Genomic DNA, 19,625 nt, shown 5'->3' on the forward strand with positions numbered 1-19,625 from the left:
AGTGAGGGCTTGAGTCAAGTAGAAAGCTTGTGGAAAACTCCTAAATTTAGACCCAGCCCATAGTACTGTCATCTAGTGCCTGACAGAAGAAGGGTTACACAAATGAATGCACATCTTAAATTTGATGCTGCTTTATTCTCTCAATATTATTTCCAATATGTTCTCTTAGTCAAGTTTTCCAAAAGGTCACCATTATCTAAATCTCTTGGAGAATCTGTGGCCTTCTCCGAGTTTTCTGTTTCCCCGGAATTCTAATACATTTTTCTAAGACAAGTAGTCTTAATTCAGAAGAGGGATCCTACAAGATTACAAAACCTAAGCTCTCAGTTCATCTGATATACAACAAATACAATGCAACCACAGTTTCTATAGTAACCATGCATTAAAACACTATTAAATCAAGCAATTCTTTTAACTTATTAGCATTTATGTTCCTGCTACTTACTTGCTACTTAACATTTCTGTAATGTATGCACACATAAAACCTGACTGGGTGAACACAACACACATGAACTGCAGCATAGCACATGTAGCTTGTACAGTGGCCTACTCATTAGTTAGTGCCGTCTTGCAGGTTTCAGCATATTCTTAATCTTTTTTCTCAGACTAAGGCTGAGAAGACTGTTCAGCCAGTGTACTTAGCCTGTAGGTTGGGAGTGTCTCTTATTACTCAAAAATGATTCATCGTGATTATTATTAGTATTATCTGGGTAACCAGTTAGTGTACTTACATGACTACTGTACTACTTCAGAATCTCAATTTTTAAAGGTATTTTTGGGTTCTAAAGAAGGTTTCATCAAGTTCTCCTTTGTGCCCAAAAGCTTGTACAGAACAATTTAGACTGTAGACTGGTCTAGGCCAGTACCCTCCAGTTTAATGGGGAGAATCTCATGGGAAACGGAATCGAAGGCTTTACTGAAGTAAATGATATCAACCTCATGTCCCTTGTCCAGTTGGTTAGTTACCCAGTCATAAAAGGACACCAGGTTTGCTAGGCATGACCTACTCTTGACAAAGCCATGCTGGTTGCTTCCAAATACCCTAAGTTTGTAATTGATGACCTCCTTAACAATTTTTTCAAAATTTTTTCTTAGGACCAGTCAGACTGACCAGTCTATAGTTTGCAGGGTTGTTCCTCTTGCCTTTCTTAAAGATAGGTACCACATTGGCCCTGTTCCAGTCATTCCAGACCACTCCCAGGTTCCACGACTCCTTGAACAGTTTCCCTAGAGGCCCTGCTATGATTTCAGCCAGTTCTTTCAGGACTCTCAGATGCAGGTCATCTGGCCCAGCAGACTTGAAAACAACCACATGTTCTAAGAGTACCCTTACCTGTTCGGGACTGATTTAATGTGGTCTGTTGACTTTCCCATATTCCTTGGGCCTCTGGACAGGTGAACAGCTCTCGTCTGATTTCAGGAATACCAACGTGAAGTATTTAGGAGCTCTGCCTTTTTGCAGGGATCAACTGTGGGCTGTTCCTCTGTATTAAGTAGGGGTCCTACAGTGCACTCCTCCCTCCGAGGGCCACAGCCTCTAACTGAGAGGATTGAGGAGAAGACCACTTGTGCTCCTAATTCCTTGAGCTTCACCCCCATGGTCTAGTAGCTGCTTATGATTCTCTCCAGGCTGTTTCTTGCCATGTCATTGGTGCCCACGTGGAAAAGGAGCAGGGGGAAGTGGTCTATAGGGTGGAGCAGCTTAGGGATCCTCACCGTAACATCTTGGATCCTGGCTCCTGGAAGGCAGCAGATCTCAAGCAAGGGGGTGTGGATGACAAATGGCTCCTTCTGTTCTCCACAGCAGGGAGTCTTTCACGACAATCACCCTTCATTGCTTCCTTGGTGGGGGTGGTCCTGTCTTTGGTGCAGAGGACACAGATCCCCATCCGTCGATGGTGTGAGGGCTGCAGGGCTATTGGTGGAGCAACTGACACACATCATGGCTTTGGGCCAGATATAACAAATTTCCACTGAGCCTTGGTTGGGGCATCTTGGTCAAGCCTGCTTTTCTGCCTGGTTTCTGTGGCATCCTTCTCCAGGTGTAGGGTCTGGCAGTAAGGGTCAATCTCTGCTTCATGTTCCCTGTTGATTTTCAGTCTGTTTGCCTCCTCCTGGAGCTCGTTCACCCAGCCCTTCAGAGTCTCTATCAGCAAGCACATCCCACAAGTGGGAGTGCTTGTGCCCCAGATCCCAGTATCCAGCAAACATGCCAGGCAGCCTCCACAGCCTGGAGGCAAGGGCTGCATCTATGTGAAGGCCAGAACAAATTATTCCATCTGGGTAAAGACCTCCGAGGTACCAAGGGGGGTGGTCCATCCAGACCAGGATGCCTAGGGGTGTGGCACATACTCATCACCATATTACAGGGCATACCCTATTCACATGGTTCCTTAGGTGCTTGTTTAAGTAGGAGACGAGGTGGGTACTTACCCCCATGTGGTCCTCACCAGCTGCTGTTGCTGCTGCAGTGGCTTGGCAGACAAGCTCAAGTAGCTGCCTGCAGGGGGATCTCCTGGCTTTCCGGTTTCCCAAGCAGCTGGGGGATTCCCCAGATCCCTCCCTGGAGAGGTGGAGGGATGGTCCCTTGTCCCCTTTACCTGAGATCCACTGCTGGAGATCTATCCCTTGGTGTGGGGGTCTTTGGCTGCCTGGGAGCACAACAGCTATGAGGTGTGCCAAGCATCTCTGCCGGGGAGCAACTCAGGAGAGTGCCTGCTAATGACTCTTTCACATACCCTTCCATGCAAACTTCTGTGCTAACTCACATGCCGGGCCAAGAGCGTGCCTGTTTGCTCACTATGTTCATGCACTCTGTTCGTATGGCTCCCTGGGGGTTGGGCTAAGTAGGAGCTGTGGCAGGGGAGGAAAAGAGGGAGGGCGTAATCCTACTTGGCTATACTCAGCTGCATCCCACCACTGCTCCTAGCTACCCGCCATGGTCTCTGCTTACTTCTTGGCTCTGCGCTGGGGGTCTGCCAAAGGGTCTGCCAGGGTTCTAAACCTCTCAGGGGCATGATGGGCTTCTACCTGTGCGTCTCTGCTAGACAGCTGGTCCCAACTAAAGTTTTTTTTTTCAGTTGGGACCCTTTTAAAAGTTTAAATCTCACAGACTCTCAAAGAGATGGCACAGGGCCCCAAGGCCCAAGCCCAGGATGCAGGAGTGGTCTGAGGCACAGTGGGGCCCCAGAGCTTGATCTCAGCAGATGGGACCAGGCAGGGCTACTGTGGGGCCCCAGAACCTAATCCTGGTACATGGGGTTTGGCAGTGGTGACACAGGGCCCCTTCTTGGCTGGCTGAGTGGGTGCAGGGGCTTAGGGCCTAGGGTTGCCAACCCTCCTGGACTGGCTGGCAGTTTACCAAAATTGGCATTGATCTCCTGGTGACTACTGAAAGCAATCCAGGAGATTGTAATAGGATATTTTGATGCTGCATTACATCATGTTGGAAAAAAAATCCTGGAATAGCTTCAGAGAGCTGGCATGGAGCTGGCTAGGGCCTGATCCATGGCATGGAGCTCTGGAGCCTGATGTGATCTGCGAACTGGCCCCTCTCTACTCATCTGGCCTGTGGAGCCAAAAGTTTAAACTGCTCACTTAGCAGTATTCTGGTTGTCAAACTAATCTGGCTACATGTGGCTTAGTCTGTACTATTCCAGTTATACCTGACTCCTCCAACTTAACCAGGCTTTTAGAACTGTACTAAATACTGGCACTTGGAAGTGCCAGAGCACAGAGATCAGCGACTTTTTCAGGGTGGTGGGCTGAAATACAGTCCAACATGGTGGGCCAGAGTTTCTGACTCAGCCACTGCTGCTTCTCCCTGGCACCAAATTGCCACCAATACACATGCAAACCAAACACATCAGAATACCCCCCACTGCTGAAATGCTACCAATATCTGAGCTTTGCTTGGTGGGCCAGATGGTGTATATTTTACCATCACATTTTTGTATGGTTTAATCAGAAAAAAAATAGAGCGCGTTTGTCAACCCCGCCCCACAAACCCCATAGTTTGGCCAGGTAGTTATCTTTTCTTAGTTTGTTACACAGCTTCCAACATTTCTATATGTTATTTTACACATACATTTTAGATTTGTTTTTACAAGCATATTAAACTATTTTTCAAAATTAATTATCTTTTTTATTTTTGTATCTAAGTTTCTAAGCTTTCTGGACTCCTTTGTATTACTACTTTGTCTTGGCCAGTGTTCGAAACTCCTCTCATACATATAATATGTGCACATTACACGATTATGCATTTTTTATTTTTGATTAACAGATATTAAACCCAGCATTCTAGAATATGGATTCCTCCGTTACTGCATCTGTCTGACATCTGACATCCGTAAGAACTACTTCACAGTTAGGGCGGCTAGGATCTAGAACCAACTTCCAAGGGAAGTGCTGCTGGCTCCTACCCTGGGGGTCTTTAAGAGGAGGCCTGATGCCTACCTAGCTGGGATGATTTGAGCCCAGTTTTTTTCTCCTGCCCTGAAAGGGGGTCAGACTTGAAGACGTATAAGGTCCCTTCCGACCCTACTTCTATGATTCTATGCATTAGCCATACCCAAACTATTTAAGAAAACCATGAATTAGGACTTTAAATCTTGATGTTGCCTTTAATCATGATTTTTAATTAACATAATGAATTTTATGGCTATTTTTATTTGCCTTTTTGTTTCTGTACTTCTCAAGCATGCCTGCATCCCATTTTCAATTTTTTCCCATAATTTAATTTAAAAAAGGAGAAAACTGTGAATCAATGAATGAAGAAAAATACAAGACCCTTTATAAAAATTACAAAACTTGCCAACTCAGACAGACACTATCCCTTCATATCTCTTTTTTTACAGACACAATTAAAAAAAGCCTGGTACTTTTATACAAGAGCACTGCATTACAAACTCTTGTGTATTAGTTTTCCACAAAGCCATGATACCATGTAAGCGGGCTTCGCCAGCTCCGGGGAAGTGCTCCACTCCCCAGGCCTAACACCATGGGCTTCCTCACTCCCTAAGGTGATGCAGGGGAGCAGAGCAGTTACTTGGAGTTGGCAGAGCCCACGCCAGGCCCCCGCCCCTGCCTCGGGGAGGAGCTTACCTTCAATAAGTGTCCCATGCCGGAGCCCAGCTCCTCTCCTGGTGCGTGACCTTGAAAAGTTGGTGCGTGGCCAGACTTTTACTTGTGCGCACCTTAGAGGGAACCTTGGCTGGAGCCCAAGTCACAGTGACCACTTGCTCTCCCCTACCCCCACCCTCGTATTTGATTCTAAGACAAGTGACTCCCCCCAAAGTTAAATGGGGGAAAAAAACCCTTTTCTTACAATTCAAGTAAATATAGTATATTACATTTTCTGCATTCCATGTATATCTACGCAGTCCTTATGTATAACATATAAAAACATTTTTCGTACTGAGTGCATTTTGTGTTTGGGGTGATCCCAAGTCTTAAGTGGATCCAAAGAAACGTAAGATGACTTAACTCCCAAAATACAGGCAGCGGATGAAGGAAAAAGCACTAGCCAAGGAATCATCAAAAGTGGATCTCTTTGCCTCAAAATGTATCATGTGTAGTATTTGCTGGTCTATAATCATGTGTCTAAAGTAGCACTCTAATCTAAGAAATGATTGAAATATTATACCAATGTTGCCAAAAAAATATTGGCTCAGTAATCAAGGTTATTCCTAAATAGTAAAGAAACCACTGCTTTCTTCCGATTTGCTTTCTGATCCTTTAGGACATGTTTCACATATTTTAGTCTTACTCTGCAAATATGAGGAAACATAATTTCATAAAAATTAAAATGGGAAGATGTATTGAATCCCTTTTTCCCAATAGCTAAGGCCTTAAGAACCAAATATGTAAAAACTTCTGATAAAATAATGAGCATTAGCAACACTATCTATTCCTGCTCTTGCTCTAGGATGCCGTAGGTGAAATGCGAGATATTTAAGAAAGATGGGAGAAGATAACCAATCATGAAAATAGGAAGCACCCTTAATTTAACGTATCAATACTATTTCTTAACGTGTAAATTCAGTACATACAGAGTGGACAAAGAAAAATGTTAACAGTTAAATTAAAAAACTTTAAGTAGTAAATACGTAGAATATTGTAGTGTACTTTAGTTCTAATTAATATTCACTATTGTGGAACTACTGTAAATATTACTTCCTTGGTTTCAGATGACTATGATCCTCATTTGATTACAGCCCTTCAGTATTTAATGAGCATGGGAATCTATTATCTGCCTAGAGGAAAAACTGTGCCGGGCTGCACTTTATTGAAACCTGCAACGTACAAACAGAAATCAGAAATGCAAACACAGCTGCTGCAGCAAAGCTTATAGGATGAAAACAAGAAAAAAAGAAAAAGATGAATTCAAAGGTATGTAAAATATTCCAGCTCCTGAGATAATTCAAATATCCTCCAAAAATATTTTGATCTACTTTGTCTTTAATTGGGAAATATCTTCTCTTTTATTTAAAGAAACTCCATATCTTGTTCATTTTGACTGCATATACAGCAGCAATAAAGGTCAACGAAATATACTCAACTCCAGATTTTTTTTGTAAATGGAAAGTGACATTGATTAAAACATAACCCTTCCCACAACACTTGATGCTGCAGATACTTTTAGGGGTTGTTGTTGCAGAGAAGCATAAATGTAAACCAAAACAATTCATAATCTGTTCTAATATTTTTTATTAATTATAAAATATTTAATATAGTATAAAAAAGAGACTCACTTAGCCAATAGAGAAGACAAATGAGCATAAAATATATTTTCAGGACATTAGGGCAAGTCTTATTTATCATATCAGCCTCATGCAAGGACACATTGATGAGATTTATGAAAGAAAGGCCTGAATGGGATACAAAAAATGATGCAACAATTTAAGAGAATTAAGGACATAGCGTTATTCATGATCCTCTGGAAGCCAACAGCTGGCACACACATTGCCATAATATATTAGGTCAGGAATATTCTGACTGTAGGCACAAGTGGAATGGTGAAAAAGATCCATTTTGTCAGTGGCCACACACTTTTTTAGTATGCAACCAGCTTTTCCACAACTAACTTTCTCTCTTTCCCTGCTATAATTATATTTTAATTGAGCTTTATTGATTTATTTATTTGATTATCTAGTTCTAATTAAGTACACCTGTAGCATTTTAGTTGTTTTTTGTTGATGAAGAGAGAAGAAACAGGATATAGAAAGGGATATGTAATATCAGTTGAAGGTCCCAACCAACTCCTATATATAACAATAAAGGAAGTAAACGGAAGATGGATGCTATTTTTCTTAGGTTTCCCTTAGAACACTGGTACAAACCAGCTATTGAAATAATATGCAGATGAGCAAAAATAAAAGACAGTGTTAAAGTTGACTTTTACATTAACTGCAAGAATACAGCAGTGTCGTTCTTGTACATTCATTTCTAAACAATAATAAAAACATTAAATGAAAATATAACTTTTTCTGATCTATATACCAACTAGTATGAGGTAAAGACATATATGGCCCTGTAGATGAATTTGCTTGAAAATAAGTCTTTTGTGAATAAAGGGAGGCAAAAAATAAAGAAGAAAAAGTGGGGAGAAAAGCTTTTCTACAATGTTAACCTGTGAAGATTGACATTTTATAGTCTAACATTATCATTTTTTTTAAATGCAGAAATAGAATTCCTTACCGTCTGTAGTCTGACTGATGGTGTTCGGCTAAGAGGATTTCCTACTGGGCTGAAACTCCCTGTGAAAAGACAAGGCTGTGAATTTTTGCTTGTTATCCATTTCCATCTAATAAACCATTTTATTTTAAAAAACATTATGTTAGCAGGATATGGTTCATAAAACTCTAATGAAAAGCAGCAGCATCTTTCAGTTGCAACTACATGTCCTTCAGTTAGGAACAGTTGGAGGGTTTATCTAACCAACAGACATGACACAAGGTTAGCTAATCCAATATTTCCATTCAAATGATTCAGAGAAATAGCACAAGCAATGTCCACATGCCACCTCGTGCTCAGAACGGACACTATTATCTCAGCTACATTGCCTTTCTTTTCATTGAATTTCTGAGTAGAGCATAGAAAGTTTTCTGTCAGAAATGATCACAAAACCTGTCAAAGGAATTACTTCCTTACTTTATCTGAAAGAATAACTATGTCTATTCTGTAGCTTGCTTTGATCATCTGAGTTTCTACCAAAACACATCTTGCTGTTTATTTTATTCACTCTCTACCTAGTGCATTTGAAAAAGTACTTGTAAATTCCTTCCTTTAGAAATTATTATATTGACTACTAAGCTCAAGAAAATCCTTTCATCATCTATGGATGTATCTTTTTGTTATTGGTTTCTTCTACTCTATATCTAAGTAAAGAAAACATGCTTAAAAGATAGAGACATTTGAAAATTGTTAAACCTGACAATATTAAATGTTATCACTTTACTTTAGACATTTGACCTTTTCCTTTGTAAGTAGATGGTGCAAAGGGAAGTCAGGCTCCATAAACTTAAGCTGACAAGCTTTTCTGAATGACAGACCAGAGTTCAAAACCTAGTTTAGGATTTCAAATAAAAGTGACTTCTGAGATTTCACTGTAGTTTCCTATCAAAAAAACCCTCAACTTAGCACCACTAGCAAAACATCTACTCATAAGGTGTCTAGAATTCGGAAAAAAATGGAATTTTTCATGTTAAGATTCAGGTGCACTGGCAAAGAACCACGGGAAAGCTTGTACAACCTTTACCTGCACTATTCTTGTCTTAAGCCAGTGGCATTAAATATATTCATAAGGGATTTACTCATATATGTTTAAACACAGGAAGATATTTATAAATGTAATTAAGTGGTTGAAGCTCAAAGAATTAAAACTAGTAAAGTCCTAATCCTGTATGGGTGAAGTTCCAAAAGGGGTTGTGCAATAATTTCGTGGCCAAACTGAAAAAAATCAAAATGTCTTTATTTTTGGTACTTTTTTAAAGGTGATAAAAATATATACCTAAATTTGGACATGGAAAGTTGAAAGGTTAGATTTGTAAAATACCACAGAAAACCTTTCCAGCTTTTCATCATTTTGCTTCCCAAAACTATTTGCAGAATTTAACTTGTATATTCAATGAAAGTTGCTAGATTATGCATACTCTGCATTTTTGATAAATAAACTACCTGCAAAAAAAATTGATCAGTGTTAGTCCCAAAATCAACAGGCTTTCTATACATGTGAAAGTTACTCACATACTTACAGATTTGCAGAATCAGTATATTACTAATTACATTTTACGCTATTACAAACCACATAGCTTTATCCAGCTAAATGTCAGTTTTCTTTAAGAAAAAAATAATCTTGTCCCCCAAATCAAGGTTAACATCAATGTTTTCAAGAATTTTTTAAAAATCTGATTCAAACTTCTTTTCTTTAAATGATTAAACATTGTACTGCAGAATCGAATGTACTAGGTCATGTAAATCTGATGGGCAAATGAACTAGAAACAATTGAAATTGATTAGCCTATTTTACTTTTTCAAGATCAGAGACATGGCAAATTATTAACATGTGTAAGGACAAGAATTATTGTTGAAAAATTCTTTCAACTTTAATAATTTAAGGTGCTCTTTGTAAGAGACACATGGAATTTTAATGATTTTTAACCTTATATTTTCTTCTTCATATCCTTTAAGAAATATTTTTCTTGTTAGATTCTGAAACAACTGTCTTGTGTATCTTAGAACCTCATACTGGACACACATGAATAACCCAGTTATGAGGACTAATGTTTATGAGATTATATCCAGCCTGAATAGCCACACTGCCCTAAGGACAGGGCAAGAACCAAATTATGATTCATAGATACAATGGAACTGTTATTGGTTTTCACTTACAGAAAGTAACATCTCAGAAGTATCCTCAAGAGACACTAGAGTTTATGGTCTATCAGTATTACTATTTTGCTTCTTTAATTAAATGGGTTTATTATTAAATTTGCCACAAACAAAAATGATTAAATCCTGACTTTAGAAGTGCAAGTAAAGGATAAATGTTTTTTAGAAAAGTCCTTTAACAATATTTTTTTGGTTTAAGATAAGAAAACCATATAATTTATTCTTCTAATATTTTTACAATTCAATAAAAACTCAAGGAAGTTTATTAATAAAAATTTTATTATCACTTTGCTTTAAAATGTTGCACTTATGAATGCCTATTCAAGCCGATAGTTGGATGAGACAAATGCTGCATACATACATTTGAACGATGTGGGAGAACTAGCAAACTGCCTGGCAAAAATGACAGGCGGGGTGGCAGGGACAGAACTCAGTGTTCAGCCCTGCAACCCCGTTCCCCACCTTGTGCTAGTCTGGTCCTGCCCCCTTCAGGCCTGCTCCTGTCCCCCCTGGCAGTTTGGTTTTGGGGCCAGGGCTGGGGCCGCTCCCCCTTCTTCCCCCCCACTCCACCATGGGCCCAACACCGTTGCCCCACCTTGCCGCAGTGGCCCTACCCCCGCTTTGGGGCTGAGTCCACTCCCCCCACTGCTTTGGCCATTCCCCACCCCCAGTCGGCGCGATCAGCTGCGGGGACCCCCCTACCCCCACGTCACTGACTAGCCACTGGAGGGGCAAGTGCCTTCCCCAACTCAGGAGGCACCAGTCGCCCATGATTATGAATCTACTAAAGAAAAAGAAAATATACATTACAGCAAAGGAACTTAGCTGAATTTTACAACTTTCCAAGACAAAATTAGAGGTTGAAACAGAAATGATATTTCTAGAAAGAGAGCTTCAAAATTAATACTTCATTTTATCATCTGTCACTTCCAGGATCATCCTTTTATATTAATTCTAAAAGAAGTTCCAAAAAGGTTCATAGGAAAGTAAGTCTAGAAAGAAGCTCACAATGCCATCTAGTCTAACTCCCTGCTCAAGACAGGAGCATTCCTGACTAAACCAGTCAACTAGTGTCTGTTCAACCTGTTTTTGAAAATTTCCAGCGACAGAGATTCTACAACCTCTCTAGGTAGCCTGTTTCAATGCTTGACCACCCTCACTTCTAGGGACATAAATTACTTGTAAACTGGTATAAGTGATGGAAACCAGTTCATATCTGTCATACAACTAGGCTGAATAGATTTAGTCTTTGCAGGTTAGTCTAAGCTGGAAAGATTGAACCAATAAGCAAATGAACAGACGTTCACTTGTGATTCAGGAACTACAGGTACATGCTTGCAGCAGCTCAAGCCAGAAGCTTGAGGGGGGGCAGGAGAATGCTAGAGCACGGCTCTCTGGCACATAGCCAGCATGGGCTGTGTGTTCACTTCCTCTTCCTGCTGTCCTTGAGGTCTCTGGGATTTGTAGTCCACATTCACAGCAGTAGGACTCTGCAGGGTTGCTCATCACTTCATCTTCCTGTTTCCAAGTGCCTCTGGGATTTGTAGTCCACAGTTGCAGCCAGCACTAAGTAAGATAGCAGGACAAGGCAGCTCTGTACTCAGGGGAAGGTGAATTTAACCCCTCTCCCTGGCCCCAGCCCCCAGCCGGGGTTTGCCTTTTGAGGGGGCAATGAACTGGCCAGTAAGCCAGCCCTCACTGTTCCAGGTAGGGAGCAGAGGGGCAGGGCCAGCTCTGCTCTCTGGCACAGACAGCACTGCCCAGCCTAGGGCTGAAAAGCATGCTGGGATGCTGAGGGACTCTGATTTAACTTGAACCAGGAAGGGGTCTGGGACAGAAGTTTCATGAACTGGTTTGACCTAATTTAGTTAAGTATGATACTACATTCAATCAGGTTTATCTTAAGCTAGTTTTAGCCATTTTGAAACTGGTTTATGTACACTGAACTTCTGGTCTGTTACAGGTTTAAACCAGTTTCTGATCACTTAAACTGTTTTATGTGCAAGTTCTATCCCTAGCCCTGAAGTTCAGTGCATATAGACTGCTCCCAAATGGCTGAAACTGGTTTAAAATAAACCTCTATAGATGTACTATGAGATTTAACGGATTTAGGTTAAATCAGTTTATTGAATTTCTGTCCTAGATCCTCTCCAAATTCAAGTTAACTTAGAGTCCCCCTGCATCCCAGGATGCTTTGTACCTTCCCTGAAGGCCCCCACCCAAGTTAGCTTTGGCCCAAGCTGTCTGTTCCAAATGAGCAGAGGACTGTGCTCTCGCGCTCCCTGGCTTCTGACCTGGGCCACTGCAGGCATGTGGCTCCACTTCCAGAATCAAAAGTGAATGTCTGTTCATTGTTATTGGTTCAATCTACACAGCTTAGACTAACCTGCAAAGATTCAGCCTCAGACTTTTTGACTCTCTGTACTTAGCTACAGTCAGAAAATTCCTCCTGATCGCCAACCTAAGTTTCCTCTGCTGAAGCTTGAGTCTACTGCTCTTAGTTCTTTCACCTACAACCACAAAGAAAAGCCCATGTCCATCCTCTGTATAATCAGAATTTAGCTTTATGTGAACAGTAATAGCGCTATCATCCTTTCATGAAACTGTTTAGCTATGAAACTATCAAGGATGCAACATTTTGCTACTATAGGAACAAAAAAATAACATGTTGCCAGAAAATACTTCAAATAAGTCTGTGATTATTACATATTTTCTATGAGTTATTATGGCTCTTTGTCAAAACAAATCAGGTAATTCATGGCTTTTTAGCTTCAGTCGTAATGGTTATGATAAATTGTACACTGAACTTTTGGTTTCAAATATTCACCACCCAACGAAGCCAACACACATTTGTTTCCAGTTGGCCAAAGCTTCATTACATATTCTGTAATAATTTTCAACATGGTAAATCTAACCTCAATATCCTTTTTAGTCCCTATCTCTTTTCTCTAGATCCACTCTTTCTCTAGATCCACTCAATTCTGTGTCTGTTGTGAATTCCTTATCATACACAACATTTCTACAGCCATGTTTGAAATGAATTTTAAGAGTTACTCATTCACAAAGGAAGTTCCATTCAGCTAGTAGAGAGGAATGTCCAACACCTCTTCCCCAAATGGTGCTAAATAGATCTTTTTAAAGCAGTTCTGAACAGCTGCTAGTCTGACACGGTTCCAGGCTTGATGAAACATGTCAATTATATTGAGCAGGAATGACTAACGGTGCTTACTTTGGTTATGCCTGATCCAGACTCTGCACAAACTTCCAACCACTGAAGTTCAATATTGAAATTTATGTCAGAACTTTTGGAGGGTATTTTCAGAATTTTTGAAGGCTATTGTCTGGCATCTTAAAATGCAGATACTGGAACACTGACCAGCTGAGGCTCTCATATAGTTTGAACTATAGCTTGAGTCACCAAGTCTGCTGTAGAGCTAAGGCTAAATATTTTTTTAAAACCATTTTGCCTCTCCTAAATAGCCTTGCAGATACTTTAAGATAGATTCTATTCAATGTCTTAGTTGCATAAATGACCTCAGGTACCTAAGTACAATTCTAGTCTACCCTGCCTAAGTTCCTGAAATTTTTTTTTATGAAAAAGGTGGGTAGGTCTCCCTTCTAATGAAGATGCATTGATGGACTTCCAGGGTTTGAACAGGATGGACTAATCACACTTAAGCACCTTACTTAGGTAGTTTATAGGTGGAATAGAATCTGACCTGTCATGATCATGATGGGGAAGCATAACTCAGTAGCCCACTAGTGAGGATATTCCTCTTTAAGCATGTTGAGTTGTGGTCCCTGTTGTTGGATAAATGCATAAACAGTATTTGGGAGTAAGGGCTCAAACCCGGGGATTGAAGACCCTAACAAACTCACTTTCATCCTTTTCTAACCCTAACAATTAGGCTATCACACACAAGTCAGTAGAGGCACCACCATATCCTCCTCATTAGCTGTGTTTTGTGAGGAACGAGCAAGTTGGTCATTTGCATTCAAAAGAACGACTAAGTGTCGAAGTGCAGGAAATAATTTCAGGTTCAGAATTCGAGTACCACATAAGTGTCTAAATTCAAGAGAGATGTAAGATTTGAGAGACACCCCTCTCTTTGGTGTTTCCTACTGGTCAGTTTACTCAACTTGCTTGCTCCCCTTCCTCCCCCGGTGGCAAATCCTATTTTTAAATGCCTAACTTTTCCCTGTTCACTGTAGAGGGAATTCAAGCTGCTTCCTCAGGTTTAGACGTTAAGCAGAACAACAAAGAGTATTCTTATGTTTAAATCTCTTCACGGATCTCTTTGTGGACTTTACTGATTAAGTGATATGATGCCGAAGCTCTTTTAGTAAATGATGTAATTTCTAATTGAAGCTTCTTGGAGAAAGGTTTTTTTACATTAAAAGTCTTATGAGAAATGCAAGCCTATTGAATCACATTCTATTTTAATCTTCGACCCAGGTATTAGTACAAGGGAGACAGACTCTTGTGTAACAATGTATATATATACAATTATCCCTCAGAGATTTTATCCTCACAATTACTTTGAAACAGATCAAACAGATTTCATTAAATAGGGAGAAGTTTGTTGATTTATTGGATAAGAAACTGTTTTCCTTTACGTCAACAAATGATCATAAACACTTTCAAAACAAATGCACACATTTTCAGAAGCGATTCATACCAAATAAGAAGTTAGATTAATTTAGTTGATAGAATCTAAGAACTTTTCACAAGGAGAGAGATAGTTAGCCATGTTAGTCTGAAGTCTCGCAGGAAGCAAGGTAGAGATGCACTTTATAGACTTAGACTTTTCATGGTGGCGCCATGTCCATCTGCAAGCCATATCCCACCAGTGGTCCCAATCTGGCTCTGGGACCAGTGAGGTGGGCACCATCTGGTCCTGCAGGGGAAAGGTGGCACGGCCTGGCCCCAATCCAGGTGCGGAGAGGGGTGTGGCCTGGTTGCTTCTGGCAGTGTGGGATTGGGGTTTGAGAATTTGGTGGGGGAAGGGTGACCCATATTAATAGCCACTGATGCCCCACCACCAAGTTTCCCACCCCACAGGGAGCCCCACGGGCAGATGGCTCTGCAGACTGCATTTGGCCTGTGGGCTGGAGGTTGAACACTTCTGTTATTGACTAACTAAATTAAATATTCATACGCCTTAGGGAGGCAGTGGGACTGGGGCAGTGGCAGGAGCTGCACAGCCAGGGTGGAGCAAGGGATGGAGTCATGGGTGGCTTGTTAGGGGGTGTGGGGCAGGCTCTAGCTGTTGCATGCACCCTGGGAGGGCATGGGGGGCATGGGTCCTCAAATCTGTGTGCAGGGCGAGGGCAGGCTGCCGCTGCGGGCTGGGGCAGCACTGAGCTCTCCTGGTGTGGGGGTTGGGCTGGGGCTGCACTCAGGGTGGGTGGCAGTGGTGCTGGGAAGGGGCTTTTCTGAGGGCTGCAGCCACCCCAAAATTCACCACAGCCCTCCTCCCAGTGCTGCCACTGCCTGCCCTGAGCACAGTTTGGCCCAGTTCCCCACTGGGAACAGCCTAGCACCACCCCAGCCCCAGCCTGCAGTGGCAGCCCACCCTTGCTCCGAGTGCAGATACAGGTGCACACAGCCCCCATGCCCTCCTAGGGGAGCATGTAGCGGCAGAAGCCAGCCCCCACCCAGATGAGTTGCTCGCAGCTCTGTCCCCTGTTCTGCCCTGGCTTTGCAGTGCCTGTCCCTGCGCCTGCCCTACTCCCTTCCCTCACTGCTGAAACCTTTATCTGCCCCCCCCCCCCACATCCCTTCCCTCACAACAGATTTACCAGCCAGACCCAGCTGCTCTCCACACTGCCAGGCTTCGCTCCTAGCTGTCTGCGTGCTGAGATATGGCTGTGCATGCACGGGGCATGTGGCCACATTGGCCACAAAAAAAGCAAATTTCCTGTACAGTCAATTTTTCTTATACCCTTGCCAATCTGATATGGGACCAATGTATCGGTGCACCTTTAGTCAAGGGACACAAAGATAGCCCCACTCCTTGACAGGTGACTCATTCCCTGGTCACCATCTTGGGACTGGAAGTCCCACCCCCTAACCCCTGATCTTTGCCACTGGAAATCTCCCTCCCCTCTCCCCTGCCCCCAGAAGTACTCCTTTTTTGGAGGGGTGTTTGCCATCTTGGAACCAAAAAAAGAAAAAAATTATATACTAAAAATCAAACATTGACAATAACTTTAGTTTTATTTTAAAGAATATTTTTCTCCTCATTCGTGTGCGTTTGTGTGGTGTATATAGAGGTGATTGCTTAATAGCTCAAAATGAGGTCTTACTTCTGTATAATGTAGGGGAGTGTGGAGGGGCTGGGGGGTATGGAGGGGTGGGTATGGGGCTTGTGGGGTGCTGTGGGTGTGTGCGTGGATGTGAGTGCAGGGTGTGGGGGAGGGTGTGTGGTTTGTGGGGGGTGTGGGTGCATGTGTGGTGGGGTATGTGCGCATAGCAGTGACGGGGCTGCCCCTGAGGCATGTGTGTATGTGGGGGGAGGGTTTGTGGGAGTGAAGGTGTGGCTGCATGTGGTGTTTGTGGGGTGGGTGATTGTGTGTGGAGGATGGTGTGGCTGTAGGGTTTACAGTGGAGGAATTGTGGGCATGGTAGGATGTGCTGCTCTGAGCTGGTCAGCCCCCGCCCCCACCCTGCAACAGCAGAGGTGGCAGCACAGAGTTGATGCAGGAAGCCCTGCGTGGGCTCCAGGCAGCTACAACAGGGAACTGCTGACAGTGGGAGTGTAGAGGGGCCGCTTTCCCCACCCCGTGTTGAGCAACAGCTTCTGTCTCATGCAGCAGCTGCTGAGCCTGAGTGGGTGAGCCTGGAGCAGGCGAGAGGCGCATGGGGTCGGGACAATGCAGCATGGGTCCCCTCCAATACCACAGGGCTGGGGCTGGTGGTGGCAGTAGCCAGAAGGTGCCACCCCCACCAGGGCTGCCTGGAAAGGCAGTCCAGCTGTGGAGCCGCGCCAGCTCTGTGGTGTACTCAAAGGGGCACCAGGACATGCTGGGCAAAGACCCGCCACGAGCCGGATTTGGCCTGCAAACTGTATTTTACCCACTCCTGACAAACAGGAGTTTGCTCCACCTTGACGAAGGGTGTCACGCAGACAGCCCACAGGCCATCTCCAGTCCTTGGAGCCATATAATCTGGCCTATGTGTCTCTGGACCGACCCCATGTGCCACAAGTGGTGGATGCACTGGACCCAGTGCTATGTACATTTTACACAGCACAGGGGATCAGTCTGGGGTGCACACTCCATGCTGCACTGTGTCAGCCCAGCCTTGCATGCTGACTCCAGGGCTGGTCCTGATTGCATCATGCCGGAGCTAGCAGGCAAGGCCATTTTAATGCAATGCATGCCCTATGCTGGCCCTCTATGCTAAATGCACTGGTCCCAGGGCTTGCTGTACATGTGGCACAGCAGGTCCTGGGCACAGGCTACATGTGACATCCTGGACTGACCCTCCTTTCCCACCACCTCTGTTGTCTCCACACTGAATCCAGCCCACACCATGCCAGCCCCATGCGCTGTGTGCACAGTGAGCTCCAGGACTGGTGTGTGCTGTGGGCCATCACTGGGGTGGATGAGTTTATCACTCCTTACTCAATTTGCAGGCTCTCTTAGAGGGGTGTGGCAGGTCACTTCAAGACTTATGACCTCTCCTCTACTTTCTTCCTTTGTTTTCCACCTCTCTCATTTCTGAGAATCTGTTTCTTTGGAAAAGATTCCCCAGGTTTATCCATGGCTTTCTGGTCTAGCTTTGAGTTCCTCAAAGGAACTGGTCATCATTGGAGTTTGTCCACTTTAAAAACAAATATATGCAGTCCCTCCACCCCCCAAATCTTCTTTTTATCTTCTGTACTAATCTACAGAAAATGTACAAAGAAACCTCCCCCTTTTTTACATGACAAATCAGATATATGGAAACTGCTTCCATACTATATAAATAACTTAATGAAGCAAACAGCAACTGCTTCCAGTTGTCACTTTAGTAGCTGGAATGCAGAGATTATGATCAATTTGACAGTCCTGAAGGAACAAAAAAACCCATCATGCCAAACAGCCCTGATGAAACAGTTTTATTTTTAGTGCCTCCCCACATTCCCCTCAAATTTCAAGGCATAAAAGCCTTAAAGAACAGTACTGACAGTTTATGCCAAAAGAATAATGGTGTCAACTATTCAAAATAACAAAATCTAAAAATTTGCAAGAGAAGGATATACTTCTTAAACAAATCCAGCAACTCTTGTCTAATAGTTTATTAAAGTTAGATACTGGCTTTAAAATTGGGTGTCTAGTAGAAAAGTATCGTCTGAGCTGGACAGAGAGAGATATCCAGTAGGAAATCATGGCTTTGGTATGCAGCCTCAGACCTACTGCTTTTTACGCTTGTGGCTCAACAAGCAATTTTCCAGTGGATGCACAAACAATAATGATTAGGTCAACTTCTGGCCAAACTGACCTGCACTAACACGAGCAACATTAACCTTGCATCTGGCAGTGGTATGCCTCACCCACAATCATATCTATCATGGGCAGAAGGATGACTCCTATACAAGCAGCAGAATAATCTTCATAACAGAAGTGTGGAGAGGGATCACAGTGGCTTTGTGAAGGCACTATATTTCATGGATTGAGTGAAATTGCATAAAACAGACCTGGGCCTAATATCTTTACAAACGTGAAAAGAAGCAAAAGCTGTTTCATTACAAAAGAAAAAGCAATAATCCCAGAATTTTAATTAGAGATTAAAATCAAATAGATTTAATAGGCTACACACCCAGCTAATTATTTTACAGTAAGCTTATCAAAACATCAACTACTACAATGTACTTTTTTGCAAATAAAAGCTCCTATAGTTTGTAAACACTGCAAGTAGTAGCACATGCCCAATGCCTTCTTTAAAGTAAAGAACAGATATAGAATTAGACAGGTCTGCATTATCTAAAGGCCAAATATAGATTGAGGACACAGTTTAGCACATTTAACCATTCTGATGTGTTTCCTTCCTACTTGTGGTAATAATTTTCCTAAACAATTAGGCGAGGTTGGATCATTGGGAAACTAAGAGTACTCAAAAAACCCCCGTTTTGAATCGCTCATGTGTTCTTTTCTGTAATACTTCTTCTTTCTCAGGAATGAGTGCTTTTAAAGATATATTACTTGCACCTGGTCCTTTAGGACTTTTTGAAGTCAAGTTAATTGTGTTCATCTACTTCTGAAATGCCCCACCTTTCTGGAGATTTTGCTATACAACTGGGTTGCCATTGCAGTTTTAGTGTAGATTTTTTTTATATATCAGTGTAGAACCACTTAGATGAGGTTACAGAAAGAACTGTTAACACTTAAATAAATCAATCAATATTACATTGTTAATAAATATAAACATTTATTCATATTTATATTTATATTGTGGACCTGGAGCAGGGGTGGTCAACCTGTGGTACATATGCTACAAGTGGCATGGGCAGCCTCTGTGTGGCAGATGGCGGAAAGGAACAGAAAAAAGGGGAAGGTGATCAGAGAAGCACTCAGAGAGGACACAGGGCTTAATCAGCAGCATGCCTGCTCATATGGTTGCCCCTCACTCATCTAGAGTATCAAATTTGGGCTCTACTGAGTTACAAGATATAAACATATTGATAAAAATTGATTTAAAAAAGCAGAAGACCAGAACTAGGAAAGTGGCAGAGTCACGGATCCACAGG

At 42.5% G+C, this 19,625-nt stretch overlaps 1 protein-coding gene across 7 annotated transcripts in view; it reads right to left on the minus strand.

Annotated features, from left to right (window-relative positions):
* Positions 1-19,625, minus strand: part of AHI1 (Abelson helper integration site 1) — a 205,637-nt gene that overhangs the window by 61,075 nt on the left and 124,937 nt on the right. For all 7 annotated transcript variants that reach the window (XR_016441409.1, XR_016441408.1, XM_090039835.1 and 4 more), the window contains exon 20: positions 7,699-7,757. Coding sequence is in view for 5 of the 7 variants with exons in the window: in XM_090039835.1 (XP_089895961.1) it covers positions 7,699-7,757 (59 nt within the window). In the remaining 2 variants the exon portion in view is untranslated. The remainder of the gene's footprint in view (positions 1-7,698; positions 7,758-19,625) is intronic.

The sequence above is a fragment of the Crocodylus siamensis genome, chromosome 1 (assembly GCF_052110815.1).
Source record: "Crocodylus siamensis isolate JL-2025a chromosome 1, ASM5211081v1, whole genome shotgun sequence".
Classification (NCBI taxonomy): domain Eukaryota; kingdom Metazoa; phylum Chordata; order Crocodylia; family Crocodylidae; genus Crocodylus; species Crocodylus siamensis.